General features: G+C 35.1%; 2 protein-coding genes across 2 annotated transcripts; both read right to left on the minus strand.

Annotated features, from left to right (window-relative positions):
* Nucleotides 1–5,944: 5,944 nt before the first annotated feature.
* LOC106623696 (uncharacterized) lies at nt 5,945–7,028 on the minus strand. Its single transcript, XM_014243294.3, has 3 exons — nt 6,708–7,028; nt 6,481–6,636; nt 5,945–6,405 (listed from the first exon to the last, which is right to left on the minus strand). Exons 1-3 carry the CDS (start codon nt 6,949–6,951, stop codon nt 6,347–6,349), a joined length of 459 nt encoding a protein of 152 aa, XP_014098769.1. The 5' UTR covers nt 6,952–7,028; the 3' UTR covers nt 5,945–6,346.
* A 3,665-nt stretch (nt 7,029–10,693) lies between these two features.
* On the minus strand, nt 10,694–11,394 carry Sgs5bis. Its single transcript, XM_014243295.3, is given in 4 exon segments — nt 10,694–10,807; nt 10,885–11,067; nt 11,120–11,291; nt 11,293–11,394. Coding segments are annotated over 4 exon segments (477 nt in total). The 5' UTR covers nt 11,380–11,394; the 3' UTR covers nt 10,694–10,772.
* Nucleotides 11,395–14,260: the final 2,866 nt, after the last annotated feature.

Genomic DNA, 14,260 nt, shown 5'->3' on the forward strand with positions numbered 1-14,260 from the left:
TATACCAGGAAAATATATGTTTAAGAACACAAATATTTATTTGATTTTATAAATATAAAATAAAATGCTTTAGCGCAGAAAATCATACGTACACCTAACAAGAATGCACTTAAGTTTGATTTGCAGAAAAGTTTACATCTATTAACATATATTACTTATTACTAGTTATTTGGGTTTCCTTTGCCTGTACTAACGTCTCCAACCGATTGTTCATGGAAAGTACGACATTTTTTATGGTTTCAGCCGTTATTTGGTTCCACTCATACAGCAAACCATCCTTTAGTTCCTGTTTATTCCTGTATGCGATACTTTAGTTCAGTTTTTTTCAATCTGTGGGTCGCGACCCCTAAGGGGGTCGCAAAGCCTTACTCGGGGAGTCGCCAGCTGAAAGAAAAAGTCGAGGTTCTTACACAACAAAAACACAATTTTAATGAGAAAGATATGCTTGTTTATTTTTTATTAATTTATCAAATTGTGGTGTTATTTTTGAAACATTAATAATTTAATCATTTTCTAATTGCAGTCTATTTCTCTTTTTAGTTTTAATGTCTACCATTGAAGAAAATGTCAGTATGAAGTGGCGAATGGCACTAATAATTTAAGAGCTTCCCTTGCCAGCTCTGGATATTCGTGTTTTCTTTTCATCCGAAATACGTCGACAATTTGCGAATAAAATTCCATTTTAAGCATGCCATCAGTAGCTAATTCTAGAAGACATTCTTTCATTTTTGTGTTGACATCAGCCAGATTTATTGATTTGTCCAAAAAAGGGCTTAAAATCCATCACACCCATTGTCAGCTTCAGAGTGCAAGTCTGGAAAGTATGTCAAAAGTTTATCTTGTAAATTATGCAAGCTTTGTATCATGCAAGGAATATGAGCCGATACTGCAAAACTTTGGTCTGATGCATTATCTTCAACAATCTTCTGAGCACAAGGAAAAGACTCAAACATTTTGTTTTGCAGAGAGGTCGACCACAAACGAAGTTTTGCGTGAAATGCTTTTACATTATCTTTAGCTGTTAAAATCTTTTCTTCTCTTCCTTGAAGGTTCTTGTTCAAATTGTTTAGGTGGCTAAAAAGATCTGCCAAAAATGCTAATTTCAAGAGCCAAATAGGGTCAGAAAAACGGTAAACATATTCTGATTTTGCATCTTGTAAGAACATTAACAATTCAGCTCTCAGTTCCAGAACTCTTGTCAATACCTTTCCTTTGGATAGCCACCTGATCTCTGTGTGATAAAGGAGATTTTGATAAAGCGAGCCCATATCTTCACAAACGATTCTGAATAACCGGGTTTGCAAAGCTTTACCTTTGATAGAATTCACAATTTTTATTACCTCCTTGAGCACATCATTTAACGTGTCCAGGATATGTTTGGTATTATCGATTTTAATTTTGCAATGAGTCCGCTATTTTTGCCAGTCATAGCTTTAGCTCCATCGCTACAAATAGCGATACATTTTTTCCAATCAATATCGTAGTCGCAAGTGCTTTCTAAAAACATATCGTACAAACACTGGCCAGCAGTGTTTGCAGGAAGTGCTTTGCAAAATAAGATTTCTTCCGTAATACTGTCATCTGCTTCAAAGCGCACAAATACTACAAACTGTGCACAGTCGGAAACATCTGTAGATCCATCGAACTGCAAGGCAAAATGTTGGCTATTCTTTAATTTTTCGACTACTTGTTCTTGAATATCCTTGGCCATATCGTTTATTCTGCGTGAAATAGTATTGTCAGAAAGTTGTATTTTTTTAAATTTGTTTGCCTCCTGCTTACTGACTATAATTTCCACCATATCGAGTGCCGCTAGCAAAATAAGATTTTCGGCAATTGTATGTGGTTTCCCTGCTTTAGCAACTCGATATGCGACTTTGTAGCTAGCTAATAACGTTGATCGTTGACACTGGATGCCTGAAAATAAACCAAACAATATACAAGTGAACAGTCAATAAAAATTAAGGACGCGGAACCTTTGCACACCGAAATTAAGTATAATCAAAAGTTGTATACAAATAACAAAGAAATAAACTCCAACAGTAAAAATATCGTATAAAATCAGTAAGGAAGGGCTAAGTTCGGATGTAACCAAACATTTTATATTCTCGCAAAGTCAAATGGTATACTCGTTTGAGATTTCTTTGTGGATTGGCTGATATTTTCGGTAGAAGGTCAACTATAGGCACTGGGGTCCACATATTTAGTACTTAGGGGCTTGAACAGTTTTGGTTCGATTTAGACAAGTTTTGGCCACAAGGTGGCATACTTTAATCGCATTATTCACGCACAGTTTTATCCCGATATAATCATTGTTGCCTGATTTGCATAGTGGAAAGTGAAAGAATCAGATGGAATTGAAAATGGTGTTATATGGGAAATAGGCGTGGTTGTAGTCCAATTTCGCCCATTTTCGCACTATAACATAGAAATATGAAAAGAACGTCATGCACCGAATTTGGTTGAAATCGGTTAAGCACATCCCAAGATATGGGTTTTCACCTAAAAGTGGGCTGTGCCACGCCCACTGCCTAATTTTAAACGCGGTTCCTATAAAGTCATCTCATACCATCCCAGAGATAAAATTTAATGTCTCTGGCGTGTTTAGTGCTTGATTTATCACGCTTTTAGTAGTTTTTAACAGTACCGTTATATGGGGAGTGGGCGGAGTTGCCACCCGATTTCAACTATTTTCACACCGTCAATAGAAGTGCTAAATACATTTGCTTCCAGTGAATTTTGTTATTATAGCATTAGCGGTTTAGGAGATATGCACATGAAACCTATTAGAGGCGGGACCACGACCACCAAAAATGTTTTAACTGCAGATGCCCCTCCCTAATGTGATCCTGTGTACCAAATAACAGTCTTGTATCTTATTGCGGAGCTTAGTTATGGCAATTTATTTGTTTTTGATTAATGGAGTTTTGTGGGCGTGGCAGTGGTCCGATTACGCCCATCTGCAATACCAACCGTCTCACGGTACCAAGAAGCATGTCCACCAAGTTTCATAAAGATATCTCAATTTTTACCCAAGTTACAGCTTGCACGGACGGACAGACGGACGGACGGACAGACGGACGGACGGACAGACAGTCACCCGCATTTCAACTCGTCTCTTCATCCTGATCATTTATATATATATAACCCTATATCTAACTCGATTAGTTTTAGGTGATACAAACAACCGTTAGGTGAACAAAACTATTATACTCTGTAGCAACATGTTGCGAGAGTATAAAAATAGTATTATTGTGAAAAAAGGGTGGGGCGCTTTTTAAGAGCTGATTTATAGTGCACCCCACGCTTTTTTCATTATTCTCTTACTTACCTTAATTATAGTATTTTGCTGCTGACTAAGAGCTTTCAACTTTTGTTCAAAGAAATCCCACGGCTTATCAGCTTCTTTTTGATCCTTGGTTGTGAGATGCCGCATACGCTTTTACGGTTTCATACTCTCACGTGATAAAACATCGCCGCAAATTACACATTGATGTTTATTATTTACGACTATGAACCCGTATTTCAAATAACTGTCATCATAATGTCTATTTTTTTTCGGATTCGATTCACCACCACCGCTATTGCAGGATGCAGTATGACCCGCGCGAATAATAGATAAATTTGCCAAAATAGGAAAAACTTATTACCTAACGTATGTAGTCTTTTAATTAAAATTAAATTATTTCTTTGTGTTACTATGACACAAGGGGGTCGCCAGAATATTTCAACCTGTAAAGGGGTCGCGAAATCAAAAAGATTGAAAAACACTGCTTTAATTTATACCTCAAATTTTCTGTCGGGTTAAGTTTCGGTGATTGTGGTGGCGAATGGAGCTGTTTGGGTACATTGTAAAGTGAACACTCCTTGAAAATATGGCTTGTGTGCTTTTGGTCAATATCCTGATGGAAATATTAGGCGCCATCAAGATCCAATTTGCTTGCCGAGATCTCCTAATCAACACAGCTATCTATTGTACATATAATATATTTTTCAACAGAAGTTCTTCGTTCGCTTGGCACTAAAATTTTTGTTCGCCATCACAACCGAATAAGTTAAACTTGTTTTTACCACTATACGATAAATTTCCTTGATTTGTCGGTATTTCGGTACTAAGAAGTAGAGTTATTTTTTTTGTCAATTTCTCCTATAAATAGGTTTTTTTGGCGTACGTACCTAAGAAAACTGCTTTTTCTCAGACCGTTTCGAATTGTTTCGGAATGCAAATTAATAATGTGGTCATATTCCAAAGTATAACGAATTTCTTTTTATCCACAACACTTTCGGCTTGCTTGCCAGTGATTGAGATTCGGAATACATTTTTTTAATGTTCACACTGTTACTTGGCTTGCCATACAATATCTGAGTTACAATACACCAAAGAATGTTAATAACATTTATTGGGTTTGGAGCTATATGTTGAGTGCTGGAGTAAGCAACTCCTCCATTGTATTGATGGTAAAATGGACAAAGGCTATTTCAATGTTTTGAAAGAAAATGTTAAGCAAAGTGCGGAGAAGTTGGGTATCGTGAACAATTTTGCTTTCTATTAGGACAACGACTCCAAGCACATTTAGGGCATTGCAAAGCTTTGGTTAATACACAACTGCCAAACCTCACCAAACTAATACAAAGACCAGTGCAGAGCCCTAACTTCAATCGATAATTTGTGGGAGGAATTAATAAGACTTTAGGTCAGCTAAAGGAGGCTTTATTAAGGGCTTGGAATTCCATAGAGCCTGAGGTTTGTCAAAATGTTTTGTCCGATTATTCGTTGTTTTTTTTTTTTTTTTTTAATTGACAGCTTATGTATTTATTTAAAAGAGTTAAGTTTTCTTTTTCAGTTATGTAGACGATAATCGAATCGAACAGCACATTCTACTTTTTTGTTTTTATGTCTGGTGCACACTAATATTAGGAAAACTTCTGTCCGAATATGTGATGGAGCCATTAGATTACAAAACTCTTTAGTTTTCTTTGTCCAATGAATCGCTGCGTTAGCCTGCCAAGAAGGAACGCAGGATCAACAAAATCTTCAACAAAACTTTATTCAACAGCTGCACGTAATACTCTGAGTTCATTTTGGTAGAAACGAAACATATTTAGCGCTTTAGGCCGGACCATATAACAATTTGTACTCATCTGAAAAAATAAATTTTTTCCATTCTTCATCCTCAGTCTTGTTATTTTATGCCTTGGCAAAACTGATGAAATAAAACTTTGCACAAATAGTGGCTTTAAGGTATTTGATATCTCGTCTAAAAATTGTCGAAATCGGACTATAACTTTTTAAACCTCCAAATGTCGGTCGATCCGTGAGATCTTGTATTGAAATACTCGTGTCAAAAATAGGTAAAATCAAAACAGTATTTTTCGAAGCCCCATTCTTACTATAAAGATAAAATCGTGTGAATTTTTACACTAAATATTATATTTCAATATAAAGTATTTCGATACTATAAAGGGCTCGGTTACACCCGAACTTAGCCGTTCCTTACTTATTTAATAAATTCATTTAATTTAATTGTTCATTTTTAAGTTTAATTGCTTTGATCCTTGCAAATTATGAGAGTGTAAAATGTTCGGTTATACCCGAACTTAGCGCCTCCTTACTGGTTATATCCTGAACAGAGAATAATAAGTTTTTCACGACGTTTGTAACACTCGGAAGGAAACGTCGGAGACCCTATAAAATTTATATATAATTTTTCCGCGTGACAAACTGAGTCGATTTAGCCATATTCGTCCGTCTGTCGGGCTGTATATACACGAATTAGTCCCTCAGTTTTTGAGATATCGATCTGAAATTTTGCGCATGTCCTTTCTACTCCAAGAGACTGTCGGAACCACCGAAATCGTACCACTATAGCATATAACGGCCATACGAACTGATCGATGAAAATTAAGTCCTTGCATGGAAAACTTGTTTATATGAAAAATCATCTTTACGAAATATGGTCTTTATTATTGTCCAGTATATAAAACCCGTTAGGTGATTTCAATTTCGCAAACTTTGTTTATTCTCTTGCTCTTGCAAGATTGCACGATTGCGAAAATCCAAAATATGCAAGAGCGCTAAAACACCTATTGTAATTTCAGAAACAGAAATATTATATAAGCGAAATGTATGTGTGTATATGTATATGATAGCAAGCTCATGGGTGTTGATGTGGCATATATTGCAGCCCTTGCATATTCTGTTTTGCATGTGTTCTTTTGCTGCGCCATTGTACTGATTGGAAAACTTTGGGTTTTCAAGAGCAAAAGAATATCTCTTATACATATATTTTGTTTCGTTAGTTAAAACTTCATTTCTTAAAATCAACTTTCAAAAAACGTACAACAGTTATGGGAAGCACTTAACTGGATTTGGACCACAGGGAAGTTGACCCTCTTGGAACCAAACTATTCGTCCACATAAAATTAGATACAAATTGTTTAGAATACACAAAAATTGTTAAACATTTCATCCAAACTCACATTCGCCCGTATTGCATAAATGCTTCGTCCATTCGCAATGGCTGGGAAATGTGCAATATTTTCCACCACGATGAGTACAAATTATTTCTTGTGGTGCATTGGAACAATCATTGATACATAATCTTTGACATTCTTCCTTCGATATTAATTGGAGTACTGTATTTTGAGAATTAAGCTTATACATATAATTTGCCATTTATTAAAGCTATGTATTTCTTTCTACTTACGTGGCCGTCCGAGGCGATAACGCGCACAGTTGGCTTGATCGAAAAGACATGAGTTCAAAATCGTTTTACACTCATTATTTTCATCCTTACACCAAACCAGGTCCTCGTTTTGATGGTTGCAGTCAACAATAAGTCCTGGTCTACATCTTGGAGGTGGAACAGCAGCTGGAGTATAACCAGACACTACGTGCGCTGATAGCGTTGCCAATAGTACTAACGAACAAGTCACTACAGTCGAATACATTTTGGAACTGATATTGAACAAGCCAGTTCTACTTATATAAATAAAAATCTTGCGACAATTGTGGCCATTAGCTATACACTTTTCTCAATAGAGAAGCTCTGACGCTATTAGGTTTTTATATAATATAATTTCAACTTATATGTATGTACATGTGTATGTAATTGTAAAAAATTACATTTTATTTCATCTTATTAATAATAAATATTTTCAACATTATCATAAATAAAGTCCATTATACAAAAATATATAACGATAAGAATTTTGTTCAAAAAATCACCGGACGGGATTTTTTCTTTGTTGTTTTCGCTTTTAGCTCAGTTTCGAAGCTCTCAGCTGTGTACTCATTGTATTATTTTTTTACGTAGAACGTAAGCAAATATCCGAGGAAAATAGTAAACAACATCCAAGTAACATAAGGAAGGTAAAGTCCGAATGAACACTTCGAAACAAAGTAACTGAGAAATATACCTATAATCCAATGGATATTTTCCAAATATTCAGAGAACCGAACCGAACTGGTCTCATTAATATCATGTTGATAATGAAAGTCGCTTTGACGGACGGATAATCAATCATCCGGGATTCAACTCGTCTCCTCATCTTAATCATTTATATACAAATGTATGTATGTATAACTCTATATTTATCTCGATTAGTTTTAGGTGTTATAATTACCGTTAGCTGAACAAAACTATTATATCTGTCCATTTTATTTCGAGAGTACTATTACAAGTGTAAAAGTTAGATAGTTGATTATTTGATTCGTAAACGAACTTAATTATTTGGTCAAATGTAAAAAAATTTTGGTATTTAAATTGAGAAAGCTTAAATCGAAAAATAACACATAAAAACATATTACGTGAAATCCAATCAGAAAACACTGTTTGTCTGAAATTTCCTTTCAGGTTTAAAGCTTTTCCGAAGGGGCGGTCGTTATCGCGTAAATTATGCAATGACCAATATAAGGCCTCGAGTACTTATAACATACTCGTATAGTACACGGTGATGACCCCTCCCACTTGGATAAAAATTAGTTTACATTCCTTCGAGCCGCAAGATTAATAAGTCAAGCAAGGGAGGGATGGAGAACAGAACACTAAATCTAATATCACACTAAATAAATTCAAATAACTCAAAATAATTAAATTATTTATTTATCACTTAATAGGATTTTCCAACGCAGAGTAATATTGATGTAGAAATAACCTTAGAATCATCACTGGAAAAATCCCAACGCCAGGCTTGGAAATGCGGTCTGTAAACCTCGTATCGTGTTTGGAAAAAAGTCAAAACCCAAATTTAGAGGTATCCTTAAAAGTATATGACAAAATGAAAGCCTATGCTATTTTTTAATAGCAAAGCTTTATGGAAACATTGCGCTCGTAAAAATTCGAAATTTTTTTGACCATGATAAAAATTCACTTTTGAAGCCTTTTAAAGGTAGTAGGAGCTCCAGTGGTGTGTTAAATAAAGTGAATAGCATGGTTTGAAAAACGCTAAATTTGCGACTTTTCCTCAAGGCTGATGTAGCATGAGGCTTATGAACTCCATTACTTCATTTACCTTGTTGAAAGTTATCTTCATAGAAGTAAGCTTAGTATATGGTTAATAATTACCAAAAGTAGAATAACTAATTCACAGCTTCGTCTACCTCCCATATAACCATTTATTTCCAACTGTCGAGTTAACTTTTCAATGGATAAAAAGTTTTCGGTATTAAAATTACATTCCAAACGAAATCAAATCATTGTAGTTGTATAATATAATATACATACATATACATACAATGTTATATACTTTGGACAGATGAGTGCCAACTGGTCTTGTTTGGTGGAGCAGGTTCTAAAAAGTATGTCCGTCGACCCCGAATCATCGAGTATCAAGACAGTATAGTACGGTGACCTCAAAAATTTGGTATAAGAGTACTTTTCTTATAGCAGTATGGGCTCAATATGTTACATATGATTGATGGCATCATGTATCAAAATAGTAAATGAGGCTATTAAGGAAGCTTAACTGCCATATACCAGTTGAAATATGCCTTTAAAATGGACATCCCAGTAAATTGGCTTAGCCTAGAAAAATTGTTTTAATACTATGGCCAGCTTAGCCCCCGGATCTCAACGCTGTATAAAATTAGGGGGGATATCAAATGCTTTGTTTAAAAGCAATTCCCGTCTTTTAAACCGTAGCTTTGGCAGGTTGTTAACGAGGATAAGCCGCGTATCTAAGCACAACGATGAAAGTCTACCTTAATTGGAGCACTGAGTTTCTCTGCCCACTAAAATTAAAAATATTTCATTGTTATAATGCAGTGTTATTTACATAATAATAGTCAACTTAATCAAACGAATTATTCACAAATTTTAAATTATTTTCTGCCCTTTTCGTCGTATAAAATCAAAAAACTTAACGAAAGGAAATATTCAAAACAAGTAAGGAAGGGCTAAGTTCGGATGTAACCGAACATTTTATACTCTCGCAAAGTCAAATGGTATACTCGTTTGAGATTTCTTTGTGGATTGGCTGATATTTTCGGTAGAAAGTCACTATAGGCACTGGGGTCCCCATATTTAGTACTTAGGGGCTTGAACAGTTTTGGTTCGATTTAGACAATTTTTGGTCACAAGGTGGCATACTTTAAACGTATTATTCACGCAAAGTTTTACCCCGATATAATCATTGTTGCTTGATATGCATAGTGGAAAGTGAAAGAATCAGATGGAATTGAAAATGGTGTTATATGGGAAATAGGCGTGGTTGTAGTCCGATTTCGCCCATTTTCGCACTATAACATAGAAATATGAAAATAACGTTATGTACAGAATTTTGTTGAAATTGGTTAAGCAGATCTGAAGATATGGGTTTTCACCTAAAAGTGGGCTGCGCCCCGCCCACTGTCTAATTTTGAACGCGGTTCCTATAAAGTCATCTCACACCATTCCAGAGATAAAATTTAACGTCTCTGGCGTGTTTAGTGCTTGATTTATCGCGCTTTTAGTAGTTTTTAACAGTACCGTTATATGGGGATTGGGCGGGGTTCCACCCGATTTCAACTATTTTCCCACCATCAATAGAAATGCTAAAAACATTTGCTTCCAGTGAATTTTGTTATTACAGCATTAGCGGTTTAGGAGATATGCACATGAAACCTATTAGAGGCGGGACCACGACCATCAAAAATGTTTTAACTGCAGATGCCCCTCCCTAATGTGATCCTGTGTACCAAATAACAGTCTTGTATCTTATTGCGGAGCTTAGTTATGGCAATTTATTTGTTTTTGATTAATGGCGTTTTGTGGGCATGGCAGTTGTCCGATTACGCCCATCTGCAATACATATCTACCAAGTTTCATAAAGATATCTCAATTTTTACTCAAGTTACAGCTTGCACGGACGGACGGAGAGACGGATGGACGGACAGACAGTCACCCGGATTTCAACTCGTCTCTTCATCCTGATCATTTATATATATATAAGCCTATATCTAACTCGATTAGTTTTAGGTGATACAAACAACCGTTAGGTGAACAAAACTATTATACTCTGTAGCAACAGGTTACAAGAGTAAAAAAACAGTTATATAGTATAGCTTCTGTTGCACTGCTATTTCAATAACCACAGCTGTATATATACATAAATAGTTTTCTTTCATCTTCTACGGAGTAAATACAAAACAATTCGTTTTTAAATAATATTAGATCGTAAGTATGTACCGATCTGTACAATCAAATCACTTCACTGTTGAGCATATGGCCATATTATTTATTGACCTATCATTTTGACTCTTTTTAACCATTCCACAACATAATTTTAGTTTTTCAAAACCAGGTTCCTTTGCTCACTGAGATGTATGCTATATAATAAAAAGTTATAAAAACAATAAACATATTGTCTTATCACACTCTACAAAGTTAGTCAAGTAATACACACCTTTCGAATTCCAGCATGACCATTTTTCCAGTTCACACTGATTTTTGAAGGTGATCATACCGTCATTTCGGTCCCCATATACTGTCACATAGGGGAAAACACCACACACCGGTTTTATAGGCACTTGCACACACGCTTCCCTGCACTTTATCTGACAGATTTGTTGTGAAGTTGTTGTTAATTCTAAACAGAGTTCATTCAGGGAGGGAATAGAAAGTGAATAATTCACACTCACTTGATAAGCAGTTATTCTGCCGATGGCAATTGGTGCTGGCAAATAGACAGTCTGTCTTGAAAAGTTTGCAGACACCGTCCATTATCGTCCACACCGGTGGGCCGCTATAGTAAGGATCACATCGGAAAGCCATATTACATCGCTCCGAGCATACGGGCCTTTCGGTGGCGGCGTTTTTTTCGCAACTGTTGCGAATTTGCCGTTAGCGCAAGTTCATTTAGTATAAGAAAAAACACAAAAATATTTCGATTGGTAAACATTTTCTTAATTAATAAACTAATTGTATGCACCCAACTTAAAACACTAAAATTGTTCACATCGTTGTTTTCCAAAATGAGTTGGCGACTTTTCTCCAATTAAAAGTAAAGCCGCAACGCAAAGGGGGTCAACAGTTAAGACAATACTTTGTTATTTGCACAGTTGACACGTTCCGCAAATTACCAACTCAAACTTGTCACACGTAGATACAAAGGCGAGTGGAGGTGGGTAGGGGAAGTATAAAATATGAAAACATTAAAAAGTATGGTAATATATTTTATATACCCTTTAAGGTTATTAATATTCAATACTTGTGATTTAATGTGTAGTATAGTTTAACTATTGATTTTGATAGATATACTGTGAATTCAAACTTCAATCAATTATAAAACAAGTAAGGAATGCTAAGTTCGGGTGTAACCGAACGGGATATACGGGATTTTCGTACATTTTTAATTAAAAGTAGGCAGTAGAAGATAACTGGTATTAGAAAGAGATCCTTTCGGAATTTCAACAGGATTTCTATTTATTGATTGAAAAATGTAATGCTTTTAACTCTTTTATTCCGTGAATTATCGCACTTTCGGTAATCGTCAACAAAACATTATATGGGGAGTGGGCATGGTTGTTATCTGATTTCACCCATTTTCACAGTGTATGAAGGGATGCTGAAAAGACTTTTTCTCAGAAAGTTTGGTTGAGTTAGCTTCAGTAGCTTGGAAGATATGTACATTCAACCATTTAGAGGGCACACTTTAAAAAAATATTTAATATTTATATCATTGATATATGTATATGGCACATCCAACCCGGTTATTTTTAGGTGATACATACAACCGTTAGGTGAACAAAACTATTATACTTTGGGCAACATGTTGCGAGAGTATTAACAATTATTTTTTATTGTTTAAAATAGTTCAATGTCTAACTCCCAAAAATTATTTTAAATTCTTCAGCTTCCTCTCTAAATAAAAGTCAATATTTATTAATAATCTTTAAATTTCATCAATTTTTATACAATATAAGGAGGTGCTAAAAAACTTGATCTCAGTAACTTAAGTGGGTTATTCATATTCCCTGATCATTTTGGTGTATATCAAATAATTCTACACCCTATCTCAATTAGTTTAAAGTGTTACAAATAACTGTTTGTTGAACAAAACTTTTGTACTCGGTGTAACACATTGCGAGAGTATAAAACTTTAAATCTTTTAATGGGGAGAAATTTTTCGTCGGTTATTATAGGTATGTGCAGGTGTTGTTTGGTTTTCCTCTCCGATCTATTGTAACTTTTGTTTTTTTGGGTCTTAAAATCGTTCACAACTACAGCTCGGTGCGATGGCGCATTATCGTCGTGAAAAATCTATGAATTGTTGGTCCACAATTTCGGCCATTTACGACGGATGTTTTCATGCAAACGCCTCAGAATGCTCAAATAATACTCTTTATTGACTGTCCCGTTGGAACGAATTCATAATGAATCAAATCGCGAATATTGAAAAAAAAGAATTTCCGGAAATTTCCTGGTCTTAATGTATATATGTACAAGTATTTATATAAATGTCCTTAGTACTATTAGAAGTTCGGTATTGTAGATGCATCTGTGGTCTGAAATTTTTTTAAAAGGAAGTGTGGCCCTGCCCCTTATAAGTTTAATGTACATATCTCATAACTCAAGTTATATTAACCAAATCCTCTCAAGGCAAGTCCTTTGGGCACTTTCTACAACACAGTAAAATCAAGTAATAACAATGTCCACTCCCTACATAATGGTTATGTTGAAAAGTACTAAAAGTGCAATAACTCACTGGCACCTGAAGAATATGTAATATATCTTAATAAAATGTCTTTCTAATAAGTAGCAGTGTATCCTCTTGCCTAAAATAAATGAGATCTGGGCAATTCTTCCACTAGTCCCCATATACCCTATGAGGTATCGGCTCAAAATATTCCCTAGCCCCCATATACCTTACATAAGACAATTGAATTATATAAGAATTTCAAACTTTCGTTTGGCTTTATACCGTCTATCAGTCCACAAATTACTCAGCTTCCACATACCACATATAGTGATGTTCGTAATTATTGCATACTTTATGTTGAATATGTCGATCAGTTTGTAATTTATCTTCGCAAAATTAACATGTTCTCAAGTGTAACTGAGTAATGCAAAAAGTTAATGCAATTGGTCCAAATCTTCCCCTTGCCTCCATATATCCGTTAGAGTGATTTCCAACTTTCTACTTTACTTTAAAGTGCTTATGTGCTTTGTGTATAATATTTTAATGACATTAAGTAACAAGTTTTCTAAAAAATAAAGTGGTTTAGCGTTTAAAATGAATGAAATTGGTCTATTATTCTTCCTCTGATTGATGTTGATACACCCTATATATTAAATTTAGCCTCATTAGTTGAATTTATATCACATATACACACCTATCATCTGTGTTAATTAAATTGATTTTAATATAAACATCTCGAACACCAAGCAAAATTTAGTAATAGACAAATAGAGACATTAAATTTTATATCCGGGATGATACAGGATGGTTTTTATAGCCGGTGTCAAAATTGGATGATATGCGTGGTGCCGCCCACCTTTAGGTGAAATTTCATATCTCCGGACCTACTCGACTTATTTCACTCTCAACGGTCTTCGTGTACGCTCTCAGCTACGGCCGCTATATTTTCTTCACTGCGTGTTGGCGTGGTCTATTCGGTCGAATATTATCCAGTAATGAATGCTGGGTCTCAACTTACAGAACGTGAATTTTCGTAATAAAGGTAAAAGATTTGTAAACGTTGTTCAGCTGTAAATCTTTCCATGATAAAATGCTAAACAATACTGAACAAAAACAACGTGACAGCTTGACACGATTCACG

This window comes from Bactrocera oleae, chromosome 2 (assembly GCF_042242935.1).
Source record: "Bactrocera oleae isolate idBacOlea1 chromosome 2, idBacOlea1, whole genome shotgun sequence".
NCBI lineage: Eukaryota > Metazoa > Arthropoda > Insecta > Diptera > Tephritidae > Bactrocera > Bactrocera oleae.

Excerpts from the sequence above, each read along its gene's own strand:
- LOC106623696 (XM_014243294.3), bottom strand. The coding sequence starts at position 6,951 with ATGTATTCGACTGTAGTGACTTGTTCGTTAGTACTATTGGCAACGCTA. Across the intron at positions 6,637-6,707 it reads TTATCGCCTCGGACGGCCAC|TACTCCAATTAATATCGAAG; the intron begins GTAAGTAGAAAG and ends CTCAAAATACAG. Across the intron at positions 6,406-6,480 it reads TTTATGCAATACGGGCGAAT|TTTGGTTCCAAGAGGGTCAA; the intron begins GTGAGTTTGGAT and ends GTGGACGAATAG.